We start from the raw sequence: 23,244 nt of genomic DNA, 5'->3' as shown, positions 1-23,244 counted from the left end.
AGCCCCACCCCCGCCGAGTCTCAACCCCCGCCCCCGCGTCTCAGCACCCCCCCGCCGAGTCTCAGCGCCCCGCCCACCCTCCATCCCGCGCAGGTGCTGTTTGCCGTGTGCGGCGTGCTCAGCTGCTGCTACTGCTGCTGCTGCCTGTGCTGCTGCTTCAACTGCTGCTGCGGCCGCTGCAAGCCGCGCGCGCCCGCCGGCCCCGACCCCGGCGTCTACGTGTCCCCCGAGGACCTGGAGGCGCAGCTGCAGTGCGACGAGCGGGGTGAGTGCCGGCGGCCCCGGGGCGCGGCGGGGCGGGGCGGGCCCTGAACCCTGTCGCCCGTCTCGTCAAACAGGCGGGCACTGACGCTGCGGGCGTGTCCGCGCCGGCGGCGGGGACTGCGGTGCGGACGTGGACGCCGGAGCGAGAAGCGGACGCGGCCCGCGCGCCCGAGCAGGTGGGGAGGGACCGAGGGCCGGTGGCGACCTGAGGCGCCGGAGGAGGCGTGTGCTGGGGGGCGGTCCGCAGGTAGCCTCGCCCCTCCGGCCTCCGAGCCCGCGGAGCGGCGGCGACGGAGCAGGGACGGCGTCGCCGGGGCCGCTCTGGGCCCGGGGCACGGCCGCCGCCCTCACACGACGAGCGCCGTGTGCTTGCTTTGCAGAGGCCGCAGACTCGCCCATCGTCGTACAGCCCGCGTCCGCCACAGAGACCACCCAGCTCACGGCCGACTCCCACCCCAGCTACCACACCGACGGGTTCAACTAAGTCCAGGAGCAGCTGCGACGGAGGACAGCTCGGCCCCCGGCCACTTCACCCTTAGAACCACGGAGCGTAGTCCCAGAGATGGGGAGGGGGGCAGCTGCCGGCCCACCGGGGCCCTTCCCACCTCTGCGCCCGCCCGCCCGTCGCCCCCACACGTGAAGTGCGTCGCATGCAGTATTTAAAGCAGTTAGCTACGGTCTTCTTCTTCTTTTTCTGTTTCCTTCTTTTTTAATAGCATGTATGGGGTTCTGTTCCATGTCTGTGTTGTGGACGTGCGGCGGCGTGACCGCGTTAACCGGACGGCGGAGCCTCCTGGGGCTTTCCACTCGCCGCTCCGACCTCGGCTGCGTGGTGCCTCCCAGCGGGGCGGGCTGCGCGGGAGTGGGTGTGTCAGCCCCCCCGAGTCTCAGCACACTCCTTTCCCGTGTGTCGGTGGGGGCCGGAGGCAGGTGCTGCCGGGCGGGAGCTGGGGGGTCTGACGCCACCCCGTGCTCTCCAGCTGTGCGCACACAGGCAGAGCCTCTGGACGCAGTGTCGGGAAGGAGCTGCTGTGCCCTCCCTTTGCCCGGTGCCCTCGGCGTTTCCGTGCTGTTGGTTTGTGCGGGTCTGTTTGCCGTGGTTGCTTGGCCTTGTGGCCGGGTTTTTCCCATGGGCAGGTTTGTTGTGGAAAGTGTGGGAGTCTCTACTGACCCCAAGACCACGTTTTCTACCTGGGTGCAGCCTCGGTCTCCATGTCACATGGTCTTGTGAGCATGCTCCCTCGCCAGGCTGTGGGAGGTGGTTCTTCCAGGCTCCCACACGTCCCCAGGCCACGAGCTGGATTGATGGGGCCACATTCCTCCACCTCCTCTCCCCTTCGGCCACCCTCCACATTCCTTCAGGCCCCCCTGGCCGCCTGGTGGTCCTTTCTGGATCTCTAAGCACCACAAATGGTAGCAGTGGCCCAGTGTGCTGTTGTTAGAGGGGCTGACCGTCCAGGTTGCTGGTGGAGCGTGGCTGAGCAGCCCTGGGAAGCACACGTGGGGAGCACAGCCCTCTTCTCTGTGCTGTCCAGGGCTCCTACCCACCCCACTGTCCATCATTGCCTGTGCCCTTCAGTCACCGTTGATGGTTCAGGCAGAGCTAGAGACAGGTTCCTGGAGGAAGGACCAGCTGGACCAAAGGCACAGCCTGGTGCCCTTGGGTTGTGAGCCTGCAGCCTGACCGTGGAGCCCCCCACTGCCCGTTGTCTTGAGCAGCACCTTTTGTGAACTGTTGGAAGTCAGTCTTTCTTGTCTGTGTCCCAGAACTTGTGGGTGGTGCCCCTGCTGCAGGAGACAAGGAAACGGGTTATGATGTGCCCATGCTGGCCCAGAGTTCACAGTGGCCCCCACACCCCCAGCAGCCCTGGATGTGCTGTGGCTCCCTGTTGGACCTGCACAGGTCACCGGAGACCCAAGTGGTTTCCGCAGAGGGAAGCAGCGTTCCGCTGCTGAATGTCTCCCGCGTGTCCAGTAGGTGAAGAACAAGGACGACGATGTCGGCTCCGACGCACCAGAGCATGTTCCTGATGCCCACGGTTTCCACCACCGCCTGCTCCCCACCCCGCGCACCTGCTGGGCCTCAGCCCTTGTCTGCCCACCCACAGCTGTGCCGAGAGCAGGTTCTTGTTGGCCGGAAGGGGCCGGAGGGGCAGCAGTGTCCGTGCAGAGCGTGGACAGGCTCTGAGCGCAGTGCTGGCTGAGGCCGGCTCTGGCCGGGCTGGTGCAGTTGCAGCCGCTCCCAGGTCCTTGGGCAGGTGTTTGGTCCCCCCCCCTTTTTTTGGGGGGGGTTTTGGTTTTTGTTCATTAAAATGATCATGAAGACATTCAGTGAGAGGAAAAATATGCACTGTGATCTTAAATTAGAAATAATTTGCTAAAATCAGACATCATGAAAGGTTAAGGAATCCATTGACACCCTCCCCCCACCCGGCACAAGGGAGGAGGTAAGACCACAGGGCCAGTCCCAACACAGCAACAAGAACGCAGCCTTTGTGATGTTTCTGAAAATTACTTTCTGAGCTGTTTTTCGCTGGAATGGTCAAGAACCAAGTTCAAAGCTGGGACTTCAGGTAGCAAGCCTCCCCCCTGTGGGGACCACTGCAGCTCCGTGGTCAGGAAACCTCAAGGCCCACCACATGTGTCCGAGCGAGTCCTTGATGGCGTCTTCCACTTGACAGAACGTGAAGCTCCACTGGGGACCAGGGTGCTGGGAGAGGGGCAGGTCTGGAAGGTTGTTGAACCCAGGCTCCTGTAGAATTTGTAAAAACTAAATAAATCATGACAGTGATGATAACAATCCTTAAGATGGTGGTAATGATTGCCTAAGGCCCAGGGGCCCCAGGATCCAGATGGGGGCCTAGAACTCTCCCCGCCTGGCCCCGAAGGCATTTCCACCTGGTGATTCCCAAGCGGAGCCCCTTCCAAAGTCGGCTGTACTCACTGTCAGTCCTGGTTGCGTTTCCCTTTTTCTTGAGTGGTCTGTGTATTTCCCTGGTGAGCAGAGTTGCTGAGTCTGGAGGCGTGCCCCGTTCACTGGCCACGTGGGGGCGACCCCCTGCCCACCGCGCAGCAGTGAGAGCACCCGGGTCCTCACTCTGAGGCTGCCCGGAGCTGGGGCCACGTGCGGCCAGGGAGTGCTGAAGCCCATCCCGTGTCACAAAGTGCGGGGCTCGTCCCAGGGGGCCCCCAGAGCAGCCGGTGGCCGGCAGGAAGCACGGGAGGGCCCTGCGGGGTGTCTGCTGGTGTCTGCTGCCGTGTACATTTCTGTTCCTGCTTAGTGATGTGGTTGGTCTTCTTTCGTTTTCCCTTTGGCTTTCTTCTACTTTTAAACTGCTTTAGATATTACTGCTCAGTGTGTGTGAGCCTTCCTAGTTCCCCGGTCAGTGCCGCGGGGGAAGAAGCCGCAGTGTGCTGTGCTTAGAGCAGGTGGCCTTTCCACACTGTTGGCCACCTGGCGTGGCCACGAGGCTCCTGCTCGGGGAGAGGTCGTGTCAGGACTGTCGCTGTGCGTTCTGACTGTAGATGGGCCGATCGGGTGAGCTCGTGCTGGAGGAGTGCCCACTGGTGCAGCTGGTGGTCTGGGGAGACGCGTGGACTCCCAGCACCTGGCCCTTGGGGTTGAGGCCGCCAGCAAGTGGGGTGGGCGCCGGCACGCAGGCAGAGCTCGGGGGCCCTGCCCGTCCTTCCCTGGCTCTCAGCGTAGCCCCGCAGAGGGACAGGTGTGAGTATGGAGAGAGCGGCTGATCTTCTTCCTTTCTCAACATGCTGATTTGTGAGCCCATGTGACACAGGACCGCCCTGTTTGTTCTTGTTACTTTGGTTGTGAATCCTCCTGTGGAATTGGCAGAAGCTACACTTGTCCTGCCCCTGCGAGCACGGTTGGCATTGTCTGTGCTGTAGGTGTTGGCAGTGGCTGTCCCTGTGTGTGTACGTCCGTGTGTACCCCACAGCGGGTGTGCCTGTTGCTGTCCAGCGGTCGGCTCCAGGACGGCCTTGGGTTTCTTGGGGAGTCGGCTCGAGAACAGGGTCCTGGTGGCAGGCTCCTTTGCCGGGTGCGCAGAAGTAAATGCCGACCCGGTGCATGCGTAGGATTTTTGTGGACGGCCGGCCGCGGTGCCTGCCTGCACTGGGGTGACCGCATGCTGCCAGCAGCGCCTTCTCCGGGGAAGGGCGCCGGGGCCGCCGAGGGGCGACTGTCCCAAGTGCCACAGTCGTCCCTGGGAGCCCACCCGGCATGCTCACCTGACCTCCAGGGGCGTGTCCTTTTGCGACATCTAGGTGGCTGGAAACCCTTCCCTCCCTTGAAACATTAAAACCAATTTTCTGAGCATCAGAAAGGTCATGACAAAGGGCATTCGAAAGGGGACTCTGTCCTGACCGCAGGTCTGCCTTGGGAGGGGTCCACTGGGAAGGAGGAGGGACCACACAATGCCATCCTGCAGGAAGGGGCTGGGTGCAGGGGCCTACAGGCAGTAGCTTTTGGTAGATTTTGTTTCCCTAGAAAATGGGACAATGTTTCAAGCTAAGTGAGGGGAGGCAGTTTGCACTGAAATAAATAAATATATATGTGTGTGTGTGTGTATACACCCACACACACACACATCGTTTTAAAATACTAAATGCAAATGCATGGCAAGCAACTGTCCGTGCGCGCTGGTTTCTGGTTTCTTCCTGTTGCTGGAATCCCGCAATGCTAGGTGGGTGTACCTCTGACCCCGACTCCCATGTGCACCCCTGAGGGCCAGGCTGGAGGGTTAGGATGGTTCCTTGGTGATCTCCATCTCGTATGTCTGAATGTTGACCTTAAGGTAAAGATAACTGTTGTAAAATAAATGTTTTCACTGCAAACCAGGCATGTGTCTCATTCAGTGACCCCCGCAGAGTCCTTTTGAAATGGGGGGGTCGTGCACAGAGGGGCAGGGGTCTCACTCCCGCCTGCCTGGCCCAAGTGTGGACAAACGCCCCTCCTAGGTTCTCTTTTCACCTCCATCGTCTAAATACCCCAAGTGGAGGGGTGCCTGGGTGGCTCAGTCGTTAAAGCATCTGCCTTCGGCTCAGGTCATGATCCTGGAGTCCTGGGATCAAGCCCCACATCGGGCTCCCTGCTCAGCAGGAAGCCTGCTTCTCCCTCTCCCACTCCCCCTGCTTGTGTCTCTCTCTCTCAAATAAATGAAATCTTAAAAAAAAAAATACCCCAAGTGGAGTGAGGAAAGGGTCCTGTAAGCCCGGGGTGGCTTGGACTGTGGGTTCTGCAGCCCTCCCGGGACAGGTCCTTGCTTCCGCTCCCCCCCTCCTATCCACCTATCGTTACCTCCTCCTACCACCTCAGCCCGGAACCATCCCTGCCGCCCACACGGGCATCACCTTCCATCCTCCTGCATGAAATAAGGCCGCCGGGCTGCAGGGATCTGGAACAGCACTCCGGCCTGAGCCTGAGCCCTCAGCTACGCAGCAGGCCTGCCCTCAGCTCGTAGCACAAGGTAGACGAAGGGTGACGGCGGGGTCCCTCATGCCTGGGCCTGTGCTCCGTGCGGAGCCTTGTCCACCCTGTGGAGGAGGGCTTCCTGGGGTGGTCCCACTGCCTGCTCCACCCAGGGCATCAGTGTGGGGTACACTCGCGTCCTCATGGCTGGACACGATTGTCGTGTCTGCCGGGGTCACATCCATGCCAGCGATGAGCTGGGACTGCATCCCAGCATCTCCCTGGGAGGGCCAGAGGGGAGGATGGTCATGACGCCCAGGGGATTCTGAGAGCTGAGCAGGGCCTTGCCGGGGACTCTGCAGCTCACAGCCGGGGGTTTCTGGCCCCACTAAAACCACTTCTGTGCCTCTCTTTTCTCTTCCCTGAGATAAATGTCTGGTCGTGGACTCTTGCAGGAAATGCTGTCCCTGCCTCAGGGCATGTGTGTCCCTGGGGGTTCTGCACACACTGGGGTGGGTGGGGCCTGACCCTGGCCTTAGGTGGGGGAGGACACCTAGACCCAGGGGGCCCCATGGGTGTGACCACGTGGCCCAGGCCACAGGTGCCACTTTCCACACCGTTTCAGCAACTGTCTCTCTCATACCTGGGACCCCCTGGGGTCAGGGTGCTGGCTCTTCGGTTCCCTTGACTGAACTCAGGGCAAGACAGAAATAGTTTGAAAAAAAGCAGCATAAAAGTACTAAGAATGATGTAACAAGCACCTTGAAGGAAACCCTTCATCTAGGACATAGGGACTAGTGTGACTTGGATCTTCCATGAAGAAGAGAATGGCCTACAGTGAAGACCTGCATGTCCCTCCCCTACCCAGTGTCCCCTCCAGCCGGCCGGTGTCAGCATCCACAGATCCTAGTTCATTCCTGATTTTATTGATCTCTAAAGTCTTGCATAAAGAGTACTACACTGTACTGGGTCAGTATGAATTTTCATTCCGCGTAGGTTTTTCCAAGCAATCGCCCCCCATCTAGGTCTAGTTTATTCGGCTGCTGTACAGCATCATCCTGGGAATTGAGGGCAGGTGCTTGCTGGCCCTGCTCATTGAGGACATGGGTTTTCAGTTCTTTGCCGCTGACTAGGGCTGGGCTGCCGCGGGGTGTCCCCAGGGCACAGGCGCCCCCAGACTGCCTTGGTGGCTGGCTGTCCACAGAGTGGGAAGGCCCCTCCTCTCCTCCTCAGGCTTCTCAGACCTTGCTCTCTATGGGAATCTCACAGGGAAATAGGAACTAACACCAAGCCTTAATTAATGATGGGCATTCAGGGTGGTGGGCGATGGGACCTCGCTCCTCCCCCAGGCCCAGGGCCCCAACACCTGTACCCCTGATCTAGGGGACCGTGGGCGGGGGGCTGAATGGCACTACGGGGAGATTCCCGAAGTCCACACCCCCACGGCCAGTCTGGGAACTCTGGGCTCCTGGTGGAGGTCATGGTCGCCATGTGCGGACGTGGGTCCTAGGTGCGCGGCCCCCTCCCGCTCCCCACCTACCGCGAGGAGCGCGACCAGGAAACGGCAAGCCACGCGGGGCAGGTGTTGGGGTGCGGGGGGCGTGGCTTGCCAGGAGAGGTGGGGGGCTTGCCCGCCGCCGCGAGCTCCGTCACCATTTGAAACCACTTACGACACAAGCTAGAGGGGGCGCACGGGGCGCGGCGGGGGCAGGGGTCTTGGGACCCAGGGCACCAAGGCCATGCGCGAACTTCCTCTGGCTCAACACGGCCACGGCTGCCACTCCCCACTCCCCGAGAGACCCTCGCGCGGCCCCGGGGCCCCCCGGCGCCGAGACCAGCGCGGGCAGGACGCGGGAGGCGGGCCGCCGGGTCTGGAGGCGTCCCCGGCCCCGAGCCGGAGGGGAAGGCCCCGGCGGGAAGGACCCGCCAAGTCGCGGACACCGGGCTCTCTCTTGCTTCAAAGGGACCCTCTGCTCCTACTCAGACCCTGCTCAGCACCCCGGTACCCCACCCCCTCTCCGCACAGCTCCCGGGGTCTCCGAGGCCGCGGCCCCCTCCACCCTTGCCCGCTCGCCCCCGTGAGGGCCCCTCTCCGTCCAGGCTCCTGGTCCCGGGCCGGCCGGGTCGTGGTCGGGGCGCTCCCTCGGCGGCTCCGCCCGCGCCGGGACTCAGGGGCGCAGTGGGGGGCGCAGTGGGGGGCGGGGGAGATCCGGGAGGGACAGGGCCGGCGCTAGCTCCACCCCGGCCACTCGACGCTGGGGCGGATCTTGGGCCCCCGCTGGAAGCAGGGTGGTGACCAGAGGAGCCTGAGGACCTGCGCCCGGAGCCAGGCCCACCGGCCCGCAAGCCGACCCCGGATGTGTCGCTCGTGAAGTCGGTGTAGCTCCCACCCCAGCCCTTCCTCTGGCCCCAGCCTGTGGCGGTCGAAGAGTGGGTCCCCGTGCACCTCCATGTGCGAATTACGCCATTCTTGCTCTTCTAACCCAAGCCCAGCCCAAATCCACCCGCTCACCCCTGCCCTGCCCCTTCCTACCTCTGAATCTCCTGCTCAGACCAAACCCCCAGCTCCATCTTGGTGAGCCCGAAAGTCCCCAACCTCCTGTGTTGTCTCTGACCGTCTCCTGCCCTCTTCCCAGGATTCACCCTGGAGCATTTGGGGTCCAGGAATCTGGGCATCTTCCAGGATGCGTCTGGGCTCCAGGCGGCCCCTGCTGAGGCCCCAGGAGGGTTGGAGTCTTTCCCCAGGCCACGCCAGCCCCCAGCCCCTACTGATGACAGCCTGCTTGACCTGCTCCACTCAGCATGACAACCATATGTGCCCAGCGCTGGGTCTGGGGCCCCATCTCCTGGCCAGGGCGCGCCTGAGCTTCCCTTACCGCTTTATGGCGGCCGCTGCTGGGGAAAGGGGTAGCACCTCACAGGCTGACGAACCTGAGATTGACCCTGGAGACACCATTCTCAGGCTGGACAGTCCTGGAGGCACTGCCCAGGGACGGCGAGTGAAGCCCTCAGCAGGTGGGTGCATCGTGGGAGCTTCTGGACTAGGTATAGGGTGGTCTGCACCGCCCCCACCTCTCCCCCTATCAAGCTCTGAGGGTATGTCCAGGCTGTAGCTCCATTTTCCCAGCTCCCCTCAACTTCTCCCCCAGGCGCCTGCCCCGCCCCTCCCCCCAGCCTCTGCTGGGCCCCAGAGGAGCCCAGATGCCCAGAAAGGCAGCCCAAGGGCCACCTGGCTCCCAGCCCCCAGTCAGTCCGCCAGAGAGTTTCCTAGGGATGGGCTTGTCCATCCCTGGAGAGAAAGGCCCAAGCCTGCCCAGACTGGAATCCCTTGATGTATCTAGTAAGCTGTGTTGAGTGTTACCCCAGGAGGGTCTTGGACCTTGGTTCTGGTCCTATCTCTGGGACTAGGAGGCTCCCAGGGGCTGGAGGCATTGCTCCCTTTCATTGGCATCCTGAAACCCCTCTCCCTGTGCTGTTTGGAAAGTGACCCACTTCTACCACCGCCACAGGGGCCTGGCAGGAAATGGGCTCAAGAAGTCCCCTAGCCTGTGGCCTAACCTCCCCAAGCTGCCTTGGATGAGCGGACTACAGCCTGAGGGGGCAGATCCTCTGGTTCAGGCCTCCTGCCTCCCAATTCTGCCCTAGGCCCCCAGTGTTGTCCCCCCCAGGGGCTGGTGGCCGAGTTGGATGGGGGCAGCTGGGCCCTTTCCTTTCAGCTGAATCTGTGTGCCACAGCATGTGAGATGTGTGTGTGTGTGTGTTGGTACATGCATGTGCATGTGTGGGTTTGGTTTATCTCGGGGAGCTGGTCAGCGCCTAGCTGGACTCTGGGGAGGCCTCCAGGGAATGACCTAGCCCCTCCCTGGCCCCTGATTAACTGTCCCTTATCTGGGAAGACCTGGCTTGACAGAAAGGCATCTTCCTAGCCTCAGGGCCCCAGCACCCCTCCCAAGCAGGGCCCGGCCAGGTTCCCAGCACACAGCACGAGAATGGCAGAGTAAGTGGGGGCTCTGGAACATGGGAGAGGGGTCCACTCACCAGCTTGGGCAGGAGAAGCCCCTCCTGCTGACCTCTGGGCCCTGTGATGATTCTCTGCCCCTGGTGTCTGGCCACCCCTTGGACAAGCCTCTTGCCTTTATCTGCCTGCCCTTGGCCTGGCCCCCACCCAGTGACTTCCTGTCCCCGCCCCCACAAGCTTTTCCATGACATGGCCTTTGGTGAGGGGGGGACCAAGGAGACCAGGAGGGCAGGAAAGAGGCAAGACACAGGTCTGGACAACAGAGGAGTAGGGAGACTGGGGGTGCCTGACAGCCCATCCCCAGCAGCCCAGGGGTCTGCCTCATGCACACCCTACCCAGGCAGGCCTGCCACAGACAGGCTGTCTGGAGGGAGCCAGAGAAGCCTGCCTTTGTCCTCGAGCCCAGAAGCAATGAAGACAGGGCTGGAGGTGGGTTTCTGGCCCTGAACAGCATGGCTGGCCCACGGACGCTGTGTGGCCATCTCCCCTAAAAGTGGGGCTCTTGCCAGTGGTAGGGACCAAGGCTTCACTCCCTCCTACAGCCGCCCACACACTGATTTCCCCTGGGTTTCCTGACAGCACAAACACGTGGTGGGGGCGGGGGTGGTGGATGGCTGCAGAGGCTCCCTCTTGAGATCCAGAGCCCTAGGTCCAGGCCAGGGGGCCACCAAGTGGCCCACCTAGCAGAGCCAGAAGCTGTGGGCCCCAGCTCTGTCCTCCTAAACCTGACACTGAGCCTGGACTACAGGGAAAGCCCAGTGCGGGACCAGGAACGCCTGTTCTGCCGCTCATAAGGCGAGGTTCTGACCAGGCTCCTCAACTCCCTTCCTCCCCATGGTGCCCTGCAGCCTGGGGGCTGGGGCTACTCCTCATGCCCAGGTCCCAGGCAGGACAGCACCCGAGGGCCCCCAGCTAACCAGGCACGGCTTCATTTTCCCAAACTTTATTTTATAAAATGTATAGAGTAAGTTACAGCCGTCATACCCTTCTTAATTAAAATAAGTTAGGACATGTCTGTAAGCAAGGCCATGAGGCAGGAAGAAGCTGGGTGGCGGCAAGAGCAGGAAGGCTCAGGGCGGGCAGCTAGCTTGTGGAGGCCACTTCCTCCTCATCGCTGCCGTCAGGTGCCGCGTCCGTCCCAAAGTAGCGGTCACCGAAGTTACCTGGGGAAAGAAGCAGGCCCTTGTGGTGGGGACTCAGGCCCACCAGGCCCTGGTGCACCACTGGTCAGCCCCGGGCAGCCTCACCAATGCCTGGGATGATGCGGAACAGGTCATTGACACGCTTGTCCACTGCCGTGGTGATGATCCTCACTCGTGGGAATGCGTAGGCCACCGAGTGAACACCCATCTCGGCCATGAGCAGCGACAGCAGGAAGATCTTGTCCTCCGGAACATCATGGTCCTGCGCCGTAAGGGGCCAGTGTATCCCCACCCGGGCCTGCCACGCGCAGCCCCCCCGCCGCGCGCAGCCCCACGTGGCCACTCACCAGGAGCACACGCACAGCCATCATGGCTGCCGCGCCCGTGGACACCGTGCAGTCCATCAGGATCACGTGGTCGTCACTGATGTCCTTGGGCAGCCGCAGGTAGTGGAGCTGAGAGAAGCCAGAGTCAGAGCCGGCCCAAACCTGGAGCTGCCCTTTCGGCTCCCGCCCCCGCCCCTCAGGCGACCCCGCTGCCCCCTTCCCCGCCCTGATGTCCCTCCCCCAGGCCCCCCAGCCTCCCTCAGCCCCTGCCCTCTAGGCCCGCCGCCGCACCTCGGGCTCCCCGGTGAGCTGGTTGGTCTGGATGAGGATGGTGCCAATGCGCACGTCTTTGCACACAGCCCGCAGCGCCGGCTCCATGGTCTCACCCGCACGCAGGATGGACACGCCAGTGATCTGGGGGCCCGGAGGTAGGGGGAGATGAGCCGGCCGGACCTCCCACCTCCCGGGCCGCCCCAGCTCCGCCCCCGGGCTGCGCCGCAGCTGGTACCTGCTTCCCCGCATAGCACTTGCCCGCGTAGTCCTGCCCCTGCGGGGTCTGCACGACGCAGTCCTGCGCACAGAGGGCGTGGGGGCGCTCGTGAGCACGGGAGCCGCCCCCCGCCCGTCCCAGGTACCCGCCCCACACCCTGCTCCGTACCTGGAAGGGCAGGAAGGAGAGCGCGTGCTCAATGAGCAGCCGCATCAGCCTCTTGGAGTAGAAGATGAATTCATCACGGCTGGTCTCCTTGTCCCTGCGGACCGGCTGGGTTAAGCTGAGGTGTGGGCCGTCAGGGGCCCCCTCGCCTCACACAAGGGCCCTCACCTGATGATGGTGTGCATGCCCCGCACCTGCGGCGTGCTCTTGAGAACACTCAGCGTCCGGGGCAGGGGGTGGCACTGGTGCGCTGAGGCCAGCGCGGCCCTGGGAACACAAACCATTTGGGGACTCAAGAAGGGGTGTCTTCTCCCAGAGCCCCATCCTCCCACTCCGGACACTGTGTGGGGGCGCATGTGATGGGGATAATGAGCTGTGCAGGTGGGGCCGCCGCCTCCCTGTGGCTGATCTGGAGGGAGGGCCCCAACCCCCGAATACTCCCATCAGGCGAAGGTTGAGCAGAGCAGCTGACCATCAGGTGGGAAAGGGCGGGGCTGTGGTGTGAGCCTCCCCTCCCAGCCCAGATCCCCTCCTGCGCTTGCACGGAGAAAGCAAAAGGGGACCAGGCAGCGGGAGGGCAAAGGAATCTCAGCCCCCAGGATGGGCACCTGGTCCTCAATCCCAGAACATGTCTCTCTGGGGAACAGCTGAACTTCAGGACCAAGTCTCGCCCTGACCCTTCCCTCCAGGTGATGTACGGCAGCCCCCTCGGGAGATGCGGGCAAATCTGGCTCAGGGCCGGCCCTGCTGCACCATGCCCGGGGTGGGGAAAGGAGCAGCGGGGCGGGGCGGGGCGGGGCGGAGCAGAGGGGGCAGGAAGGGGCGGGGCAGAGGGCGGGGAGGGGCAAGGGCGTGCGGGAGCAGCCCCCCCCGCCCCCCCCGCCCCCCGCACACAGCGCACAGCGCAGCATTACAACCAGCGCGCACTCTGTCCTCACATATCCCAGCGCAGCTTCCTCTGCTCGCCAGGTGAAGAGTGTGTTCAGGGAGGGAACAGGGCAGGAAACCCAAGGGTTTACAAAGAGGAGGAAAAGAACAAAGAGAAAAAGACCATTTAGCAAGGGAGCGAGTCCCCGCGGCCACCAGCTGGCCTGATAGAGAGAAAAGGCAGGTGGCAGGGCGACAGGGAGACCCGGGGAGGCTTTGCACACACCCTGCTGCCGGGCCCCGCTTCCCGCCCCCGGTCACCACTTCCTCGGCTGGCCAGAGAAGGGGAAATAGCCGGCTGCATTTAGGCGTTTTGGCTTTTTTTTTTTTCCAAGTTTGAAACTTGATTCTCAGGACAAAGGCTTCCAGGGGGCCCCGGCAGGGCAAGACCTGCAGGTGCCTTGGTCTGGATGAGAGCCAAGCGGTGACTCGTGGGAGGGCAGCACGCTGCAGGGGCCATTCCCAAGGCAGCAGCTTCGGGGCTCCCGAGTGTGAATTGGGGGCTCTCCTGGTGCTCCCGGATTCCACAGAAAGCCTGGGCTAAAGGCAGGTCATTCCTGCTGGGCACTGTGGGGGATGGTGCTTCATCTGCTCTCCCCTGGTGCGTTCAGAGCCCCTCCTGGCTCTCTCTCTGCCCTGGGTCCAGCGCCAGAGGGGGCAGGGGCCTCACCACCATCTGGGGGCATCGAGACTGGACCCCCAGATCAGGCAGAGGACCCTCTGGCTGCTGAGAGATATGCCTGTGACCACTGACCTGGGGGGCCCAGCAGTGCTGGCTCAGGACAGCTGTGCCCTCTGGCGTCAGACCCCATGCAACCAGCCCCATGTCGGGGGGAGGCCTCCAGAGAGGTCTGACCACCATAGAGTCAGGGCACTGTGTGATCCTGGGCAAGTTCCTTAACCTCTCTGTGCCTGAGTTTCCTCATCGGCCAGCAAAGACAGACAAAAGCAGTGTGGGGGCCACCACACCATCCTTTCTGCGCCCGGGGCAGGGCTGCCACCAGGGATGGGCATGACAGGAGAGGACCCCCCACCTGCCCAGGTGACAACCCGAATTTCGCACTGCCTGTGGATGTTGGAAGTGCCTCCGTCTGCAGACAGGTGTGGGAAGTCTTACCTGACACTGAGCTCACGCTGCGGCGGCAACACAGGGAGACACAAGGGAACGGGGTGGCACGTCAGTGGGTGGTGCTCACCTCGCAGTCACCGGACAGCACGGCCCGTTGCCACCGTGCACCTCGGCCCGCCAGGCCACCCCCACCCGGGAGCAGACCTGCCACAGTCCCAAGGGGCAGTCCCGGGTGGCCGCCAACCACGGGAGGGAGCCAGCTCTTATGGCCCGTGACCTGGGCACTCTCTGCACTGGGACAAAGAGCCAGGGCTTCTGAGGCTCCATGCCTCAGACCTCGGGCCTCCAGCACCCCATCCTGAAGCCCGTCCAGAGTGGCAGTGCCCTTAGCCGGCCCAGGGCCTGTAACCAGGTTGGGACATCCCTCCTGGAGTGCTCAGGATGTGGGACCCTGCACTAAAACCCAACGGTCCCCTGAAGGTCTGGGAGGGACACTCAAGGCCCAGCTCAGGCTGGGAGTACCGGAAGGCACCTCTGCCCCCCAGGCTTTCTCAGGGAACCAGCTGCCTCTGGCCGGCACAGGGACACCGGAGGGCCAGAACACGGCGGGGACATGAACACACGGGGGCCGCAGAGCAGGCCTCTGACAGTGGCAGCAGGGGAGCAGGCCCTGGGGCTGGGGGGCTGCAGGGACCGGGCCCCGGCCTGGCTGGCTCACCTCCTCCAGCTGACTGTGCATGTGCTGCACGATCAAGTCGATGGCCACCGTGTTTCCGCTCCCTGGGACAGGTGAGGAGGGTCACATGGGGTCCCAAGGCCCCTCTGCCCACGTTCCCAATGGCAGGTGGGTCCGCAGGCTCACCCCAGGGCACCACGATGTCTGCCACGCGCATAGTGGGCTGGATGTACTGGTCGAAGGCAGGTTTGACGAACTTGTTGTACTGCTTGATGACACCCTCGATGTCTCGGCCTCGCTCGCTAATGTCCCGGCGCAGCCGCCGCACAAGGCGGATGTCGGAGTCCGTGTCCACAAAGATCTTCATGTCTAGGAGCTGGATGGGGAGAGCGAGGCGCTGAGCGGGGCCGGTGTGGGCGACCTGGGGACCGGCTCCTGCAAAGACCTCTGGCCCGGGAGCAAACCAGGCCCTTGGGGCACCTTGCAGTCTGGCTGGCAGAGTGCACGGGTGTGGGGAAACGTAGGGGGGTGTGTACATGGTGGGTGGGGGGCACTATCCACCAGAGGCTTAGTCAGAGGGCACCGGACGGACCCTGGCCGCAGAGGCAGGACAGAGCTGGCACCGTCACTGTGGGTTGTCAGCTGTCTGTGTGCCCTCACACATATCAGGGGAACGGGGGGCGTGTCCCCTCCCCACCATACCCCCCACCACAGTGCTTGGGTTTGGTGAGTTCAGGTCCGGCCTAAAGGGGCTGTTGGGGGGCTGGGTACTGCTGCATGGTGGCAACAGGGTTCCCTGAGCCTGAGCCCAAACTCACTGGCCTCAGAACTACAAGGAACAAGGACCAGAGCACAGGCCTCCCTCACGGGCCTCAGCAGCAGCAGGAGAAGGACCCACCTACAGCAGGGCCTGGTGGGAAGGACACAGCTGTGCGTGCCTCCCCCGGGGTCGGACAGCACAGACACAGGCCGTCTCCATCCCAGGCAAGAGCACGCACGTGCACGCACATGTGAACCACTGCCCCAAGGTCACTCTGACCTCACTGACCGCATGGGCCCCAGAGAGCAGCAGAGAAAACACACACAAGAAGGTGAGCAAGCATTAAGAAGAGAAGGTCAAGGCACTGGCCCAGGGCTTGCACCCTCCTCAGGCTGCCTCCCCCACCAAGGGCATTTCCATTCTCTCTGCGGGAGTGGGGGGTCTGTTCCACCCAATGTCCTTGACCCACTTTCCGGAGAGCAGCCATTCCCCACCCAACACCCAGTGACTGCACCACCGGGATGGGACAGGTGACCACATACCACGGGGACAGAGGGAGTGGCTTGGCCTGCTTGGAGGAGGCAAGTTTAAGGTTAGAACCACAGGAGAAGCAGGAAGATGAGCAGGGATGGGCATTCCCAGCAGGACCGTCAGCCTTGAGCCCTGCCCTCACCTCCAGCAACGTCTTGTCAGCAAAGGCCATGATGCCTTCGAAGATGATGACGTTTGCACCATAGAGTGTTTTCTGCAAAGGAATCGTGCAGCTGGTCGCCCGCCATGTTCCCAGGCAGGCACGCACAGCCCGAGCCCACGAGGCCTACCCAGTCCTTCTTCCGGCTGTGGGTGGTGAAGTCGTAGACAGGCACCTTGACGCTCTTGCCCTGTTTCAGCTTCTTGAGGGTGGACACGATGAGGTCAAAGTCGAAGGCATCTGGATGGTCGAAGTTGAAGTTGTTGTGGGCGGCCTGCTCCTGTTGCTGCGTGGTCAGCACCTGTGGGGGGAGGCACTAGGGGCTCTGTGGGCCCCTCCACACCATGCCAGGGCCAGGGGCGGGGGCAGGGGCAGGGGCATCCAGGCCCTCCGCAGACGTGGCCTGCATGGGCAGGCGTGCTCCTCACCTTGTAGAAGGAGTCCATGGACAGCAAGACCACCCAGGGCACGTCCAGGGCCTCAATGATCATCCTGGCCACAGTTGTCTTCCCAGAGGCGCTGCCACCTCCCAGACCTGTGGAAGGGGGCAGCGCGACCCTGGGCAAGAGCAGCAGGGCCAGCCCCCCAGCCCGGCTCCAGGGCGGCCCCCCGCCCAACGCTCTGCCTGCAGCTCCCCTCCCCTGCCCCCCAGGCTTGACAGCCCAAGGGGCCCGAGGCAGCTCACATCAGTGGCAGGGCCACTCAGGGGTTCGACAGGTCCTGCCTTACTTACCGATGGCAAAGGCCTCCTTGGACTGTGTGCCGTGCTCATTATACCAGGGCGGCCGCCCGGCCGTGTAGATGGTGCGCTTGCTGGTGCGCAGCAGGGGCGGCTCAGACTTGCACTGGCTGGTGGTGCGCTTCCGGGGTGAGCGCCCGGTGCCCACAGGCGGGAGGAGCCTGTCCAAGGATTCCGCATGGCTGCTGCAGAGAAGGACACGCCTGCCTCTGCCCAGGGCCACCAGCCACCCTGCCATCCTGTGTCAGGCCTGGCGTGGCCGGCCACGGGGTCCACCCCCCACGCAGGCACACAGGCACCGCCAAGCTGGGTGGACTCAACTGGGGGGCACATGAAAGCCCCCTGCAGCCCATCCACAGGGCTCCTGGCCTTGGACTGTCACTGCCCACACACGTTCGGAGGAACAGCAAACGGCATTAGGGGAAATGAGGAGTGCCATCCTGGGCCTGGCCCCTGTCCCCTAGGATGAGAGGGGGGCACAGCAGGGCAGTCAGGACCCCATCAAGGACTATGTTCCCTCCCACGACACTCTCTGTAAGATCCAATCCCTGCCACCCTGAGGGGCACACGGGGAGGGGGGGTCCTGGACAGAGAGGCTGCTGACAGGAAAGCTGAGCAGGCTGGCAGAGGGGACGGGTGCAGGAGGGAGTCCCTGGGCTTGGAGGCCCGTAGGGCAGCCCTTGCTTCTTGCCCTCCAGCACACTGCAGACCGAGAAGGCAGGAGACCCCAGGAGCCACAGGCCGGAAAACCCAATCTGGGGGAGGCACGGACAGCATCTGTGTCCTGCTCCAGCCTGTGTTGTGCCCCCGTGCCCAGTGGCATGCTGGCTTCCCCGTGGGCTCATAAGGGGCACAGTGTGACTGCTGGCCCAGCGCCTCGAATCCCAACAGTGACAGCTCTGGGGAGACTGCACTTGGCTGGGCGGCTAGCTGGGCGGTAGTGTGTGCTTGACGCCTGCTCAGCGTGTGCTGACGGCTGGGTCACAAAAGCCTGGTGTAAAGACGGCCGCAGGGCCAGGACAAGCTCGGGGAAGAGAGCGGCTGGGCTGGCCAACCTACCACCTCGCGGACCTGCTCCGGAGGCTTCCAGGCCGGTGGTGGCCACCGCACTGCTGACTGTCCGGGCAGAGCCCCCAGCGGGTGGGAGGAACGTGCAGGAAGTCGTGCAGACGTCCTGGGCAAGTCCGGCCTTGCAGGACGCTGCCTGCACCCCCTGGCTTGGGCACCCCTGGTCCGGGACCCCAGGGATGCACACTGCTCACCGTACTAGCATGAAAGCCTCAGAAGGACACAGGCAGGGACGGTGTCCTGAAGTCCGCTTAGCTGAGAAAGCCAACTGCAGTAAGACGTGACCCGTGCCTACAAACCCAGCAAATGCAGAGAGCTCACCTGCACACACCTTCATGTGAGTACATGTGAGCAAAACGGGATGCACAGAGAAAGACACAGAGCTGCCAAGACTGCCCTGGGGACCAGGATTTGGGGCTCCTGCCACACTAAACGTCTTAAGCACAGACCAAGCCCATACCACTGCCATGCCCAGCAGTGTGAGGCCACGGGGTGCCAGGAGTCTGGCCAGTGAGGGCGGTATCAGCCTGCCGAGGGCCACGAGAGTGCCTTCCTGCGTCTGGAACAGCCTGGGCATCTCCACCTTGGGAACACTGGTGTTCCCAGCTGTGCAGTCCTCCCGTAGCACCTGGTGTTGTCAAGAGCCAGGAGGACGGTGTGCCTGTATGTTTGGGGGTCGGAGGCGGAGGAAGAAACTCGCCAAAGCCAAAGGCGGGACAGGTCACACCAGGAGCACTTGAGAGCCCCGAGGACAACCACAGCACAAGTCCTAGCAGTGAGAAACCAGCCATCGCAGGGCAGGAGCCACGTGGCACCATCCCGGGGGACAGACAACACTCGGCTGCCATGGCTCCTCGTTGTCGGGACAGCACAAGGAGCCAGCAGTGGAGGCAGTTAGCCAGTCTATGTGCTCGGTGTCACCTCTGCGGCTCTGGAGACAGGCACTGCCACCCAACAGTCAGTGTGTGGGGGACTCTGCCCAGCCTGGAGCTATCCCAGGCGTACCGCCCACATTCCCGCTCCGTCAAGCCAGAGATGGACACGGCAGGGTGGGGGAGACTGGGGGGGGGCAGGAGGGAACAAGCAGAGGTGTCTCCAGGCCCTGGACAAACTCCCCTAACAGCACAGAGCAGTAGCCTCCGGTGCTCACCGGCGCTGCCCTCCCAGAAGCAGCCCACGTACCCCGCAAAGGACAGATGGCCCTGGAGGTGATGGGGGCCAGAAAACAAAGTCCAGCCCGGCCCCTCCCTCTGTGCCTTCTGGGAGGAAGCTCTACTGTGGAAAACCTGACTTGCAAAGGAGGAGGAGGGCCTCACCATCTCCCGAACACGCTCTTGTGTGCTGGTGCTGAGCAAGTTCCCTCACAGCCGGGCCTGCCTCAGGGCCGTGTACGCCTGCTCCCATCCCCCGCTTCTCACCCCGGTGCACCTCTCCAACAGGAAACTCTGAATCCTTATTTGTGAGGGTTCCCTGTCCCATTGAGGTAGTGATGGCCACGACCACGGACTTCTGAGGCTCATGCTGCCGACAGCCTGGGGCAGACACCGTCCCAGGGAAGAGTGCCCATGCGCCAGAAGAGCAGAAAGTAGGCCAGAGAGAGCTTTGCCAGAAACCCGCCCCATCTAGGGCGTGTGATGGGTCTAAATGGTATCAGGCTGGGTGTGCAGCCAAGCCCAGCTCCACGGTCTCCAAAGCCCCATCTCTCTCTGGGAACCAGGGAGGAAGCCTTGCTGTGACCTCAGAGCAAGCCTCACCCCATTTTCTCAGCGACACGACCTTGGAAATGGGAATGTCGCACCAAAGATCTCTTTACCCAGTCCACAGAAGGACGGGGTGCGTCTGGCCACAGTGACAAAAGGTAATTTCAAACCAAAGGATTATGAGCCACGACGGACAAAGACTCACCTGTAACAGACAGCCCCAAGCAAAAAGAGCCCCTGCTGGTGGCCAGCCCAGCCTGGCCCCTCAAGAGCACCTACCCAGCCTGTTTGTCTCCTGACGTCGATTAGACACATGATGCACGGGGCTGCAAGCGGCCAAGACACAGCAAAGGCAGGTTGCCTCAGCACAGCCACAGGAGACAACAGGCCTGCCACTCACCTGCCTTCTGCTCCAAGGGCCCAGCACCCCGAGATCCTGATGCCAGGGTAAGCTGGGGGGCTGCTCATGGCTGGGACACAGGGGACAGCGGACAGCAGGGTGATCCCAGGTGTGTACAGGGACATCTCCACTGTGCCTCTCAGACCCACAGCAGCCCCCCAGGACAGCTCAGGGGCCTCCTGAACTGCCCCTCCATGGGTGGGCAGGCAGCCCAGCAGGTGAGGAGCTGGGGGAGGGGTCGGAAGAGCCCCGTGTGGAAAGAACAGGACCCGCGGCCGCCCCAGAGGCTGAGGCCACAGGCATTAGGAGGATCACTCGGCTGGGGGCTGTGTGCCCTCCCGGTATTAATAGCGCTGACCCTGCTGAAAAGAACACCGTCGTGGGGCCTGGCAGAGCTCAGGCCGGCCCTGGGTGTGAACTGCTCCTCCTGTGCACCGACTGGTACCCTGCTGGCCCAGGCTTGCTGAGGACCACAGTGCACCCCACACCCCCCAGAACACCATGGAAAAAACTCCAGACCCCGGGCCTGCTTGGGACTGTAGAGCCAACCCCCTCCTACCCACCCACAGCAGAACGGGGAAATCTGGGGAAATCGGGAGCTTTGCTGAATGTCAGTGCTGAGCCCTGTGTCACACCCTTGGCCCCAAGGTGCCTGCTAGAGGCATAAACAAACCTGAAACCCTAGCCGCCTGCCCCGCCCCTCCAGGGCTAGGCTCCAGCACATCCCCCAAGGCCACCCAGAGCTCTGCGTTCAGCCAGGGGACACAGCCAGTCTCTAGCCTGGCAGCAGGAGGAAGAATGGGTTCAGCTTGCTGAGGATGGGTCAGCCAAAGGATCTTTACTGCAGTGTGTAAAGGGGTCTGCATCCCTAAGTCCCTGGCTTCCTTTCCAGCTTTCCTCCTGACTTGGCTTCTAACAACATGGAGACTCAGGAAAGAGAAAATTCCATGTAGGGTTTACATACCTGAAGAGGGGCCGCTCCTGGAGGCTGCCTCAGGAGCAGCTTCTCCTGGCCGCCCAGGTAACAAGGATGTATCTGCCTCCCTGTCCGGAGGCACCTGGAGGCAGGACTGAACTGTCCATCTTTGCCCACAAGAGCTTCTCCCTCCTGACCCCTGGCCTGGACACATGGGCCGGGGCTAGCCCCCACTTCGGGAGGCGGGAGCTGTCCTGGGCAGGGCTGCAGAGTTGGGGCGTGCAGCACCAGGGCCTCCACCAGTGCCTGATACCTTGTCCGGGTTTAGGGAAATTTGCTGGATGAGTAAAAATGAGGCCAAATGGAAGTGGGAGGAGCTGATCCACTGGGGCCTGGCCCCAGGGATCCCAGACTGGCTCAGGGACAGAGAGGTATCAGGGCTTTCTCAGGACAGATCAAGTACTGGGGGGGCTGGGCGGCTACAGCCCTGAAGGGGCTGAAACAGGCTTCGGAGACTTGCACGGCCCCTACCCTACCCTGGAAACCTCCCTGCAGAAGCCCCTTGTTCCTGCTGCTCTGGACGGGTCCAGTAGGCCTCCCTCCATTCCCATAGCTTCAAACCCATCTCCACCTGGACCGCACCGGGAGACTGCCTGAGGGGTTCCCCGTTATCACCACCATGCTCATTTCTCTACCAGCATGTCCAGTGCTAAGGTGTCCGAGGTCCCTGACCCTCTAAAGGAGCAAACAGACAAAGCACACGGATGCAGCCGCAATGATGTGGATGGAGAAGCTGGACTGGTGGTCAGGGGCACGGGCACATACACCTGGACGCCAACCAGACCCAGCTCTGGGGCCCTCGGAGGGCGTGCAAGGAAACAGCGCTCAGGATACCAGCATCGGGGAATGTAACTGTCAAGTCCAGAGGCAGTTCCGAGGCAGACCCATGGGCCTCTGGAGAAGCACGCCAGAATCTACACATGCCACTGCCGGGTCCTGGCTCCCTTCCTCCGACCTCTGCCTCCCTGGGCACCGTGAGGGGCACCTGTGCCCAACCTAACTCTGCACATGGGGTGGGGGCCAGACTGCAGCTGCCACCGGTCCATGTCTTCAGGGAGTGCTTCTCTCAAGACCTCATCTGGCCTTGCCCTCTCCGATCTCGGGCTAACTCAAAGACTCTTTGGAACCGCCAGGTGTCACAGACTCAGGTCTACGAGACTCAGTCACCCTGTGCCAGGATCTAGTCACTTTTCGCTGGGAAGGTGTGAGCCTCCTCAGGGCAGCTCCTGGACCCCTCACTTCGTTCCTCTCCCTGCCAATTCAGTGGCTCCCTGGCACCCAGACCATCCTGGAGGAGTCCAGGCACACAGCATTTCTGCCGTGGAAAGATCATCCAATCCCCGAGATGAGATGCCCGGGATGGAAAGAAGGCTTCCTTGGATCCACCCCCACCCCCGCCCTGTGGCTGTCGCTGAGCCTTCCTTAAGGGACAGTTCAGACCCAGAAGTGAGGAGCCAGCCCTCAAGGGCGGGGGGCGGGGGGCTCCAGAGCAGGGCCCAGCCGCTGCCCCGGGGGCCGGGCCCCACAAGCAGGGAGTAGGAGCCCGTTTCCTCTTGGCCTCTTCCGTCTCCCCGGTCAGGGTGACAAAATGGCTCTTTCCCCGCTCTACCCCTCCAACTCTTGCAAAGCCTCCACAGAGCCTCGGGGTGCGGCACAACGGTGGGCAGTCGGAAGGTACTCCAGATTCACGAACCCTGGCCTCTCGGGTGAGGCAGGAGCGGGGACAGGGCCCGCGTGGCCCTCAGAGCGTAAGGGAGGCGCACGCTCCAGCCCCTCGGGACGGACACCGAAGTCAACTTCAGGAGAATCCGCTTTATCCGGCAGGCCCGCCCACGGGCCCGTCTCCGCTGGCCACCCCGGAGCAGCGGCGCACGCAGACCCACCTCCCGGCCCCGTGCCGCCAGCCCGCCAGGCCCCGGGGACCCGCCCACCGCGGGCGCCGGCAGCCCTCGCGCGTCCAGATCCAGCTCGTCGCGGTCGCCCCTGCCCGCAGGCCAGCGCCCCACGGCACGGCGGGCGGGGGCTCCGGCTCACGGGGCCTCCCCCTCCCGCGGCAGACGCGAGGGGGCGTGCGCGGGCCCCAGCCCGTGCTCGGCGCGCCGCGCCTACCGGTCCTCGCACGCGGTCTCGCTCCTCTCCGCCGGCCGGGGGGGCCCGTCTCCGGCCGCAGCGGGCGGCGGGGGCAAGCGGGGCGCGTCAGCAGAGGCTGGGGGCGCCGCCATGGAGCTCGAAGGCCTCGCCGCGGGCCGCCGGCCGCAGGGCAGGCCCCCGGAGCCGGCCGCACGGGCCTCCGGGAGTCGTAGTTCGGGGCTTTGCGCCGCGCACCCGTTGGCGCGCCCCGCGAACTACAAGTCCCACGAGGCCGTACGGCTATGCATGCCGGGACTTGTAGTCCGGCCTCACCCGCC

At 63.2% G+C, this 23,244-nt stretch overlaps 2 protein-coding genes across 26 annotated transcripts in view; one reads left to right on the top strand and one right to left on the bottom strand.

The window, feature by feature from the left end:
• Window positions 1-5,118, top strand: part of DNAJC5 (DnaJ heat shock protein family (Hsp40) member C5) — a 38,855-nt gene extending 33,737 nt beyond the window's left edge. For 3 of the 4 annotated variants that reach the window (XM_081832396.1, XM_081832398.1, XM_081832397.1), the window contains exons 4-5: window positions 94-265; window positions 645-5,118. In XM_081832396.1, coding sequence (XP_081688522.1) covers window positions 94-265; window positions 645-748 — 276 coding nt within the window. In that variant the 3' untranslated portion in view covers window positions 749-5,118. Of the gene's footprint in view, window positions 1-93; window positions 266-338; window positions 441-644 lie in introns of all 4 variants that reach the window. The other variant, XR_014148998.1, reaches the window with a different exon arrangement.
• Window positions 5,119-10,634: 5,516 nt separating this feature from the next.
• Window positions 10,635-23,101, bottom strand: UCKL1 (uridine-cytidine kinase 1 like 1). Of its 22 annotated transcripts, none has more exons than XM_081832371.1 (17): window positions 22,946-23,101; window positions 16,687-16,877; window positions 16,382-16,488; window positions 16,084-16,269; window positions 15,936-16,007; window positions 14,689-14,878; window positions 14,545-14,606; window positions 13,875-13,891; window positions 12,732-12,788; window positions 12,439-12,537; window positions 11,999-12,097; window positions 11,834-11,927; window positions 11,684-11,746; window positions 11,467-11,589; window positions 11,197-11,304; window positions 10,955-11,111; window positions 10,635-10,870 (listed from the first exon to the last, which is right to left on the bottom strand). In XM_081832371.1, exons 1-17 carry the CDS (start codon window positions 23,056-23,058, stop codon window positions 10,791-10,793), a joined length of 1,818 nt encoding a protein of 605 aa, XP_081688497.1. In that variant the 5' UTR covers window positions 23,059-23,101; the 3' UTR covers window positions 10,635-10,790. The 22 variants fall into 22 exon arrangements, 21 of the variants coding, with proteins under 21 accessions (XP_081688497.1, XP_081688498.1, XP_081688495.1 ...); XM_081832372.1 differs by having other exon boundaries at window positions 16,687-16,874; window positions 22,946-23,091; XM_081832369.1 differs by lacking the exon at window positions 22,946-23,101 and adding an exon at window positions 19,861-21,480.
• Window positions 23,102-23,244: the final 143 nt, after the last annotated feature.

The sequence above is a fragment of the Leptonychotes weddellii genome, chromosome 10 (assembly GCF_054177405.1).
Source record: "Leptonychotes weddellii isolate Sample4059 chromosome 10, ASM5417740v2, whole genome shotgun sequence".
NCBI lineage: Eukaryota > Metazoa > Chordata > Mammalia > Carnivora > Phocidae > Leptonychotes > Leptonychotes weddellii.
This window is presented reverse-complemented; position numbering and strand designations above follow the sequence as displayed.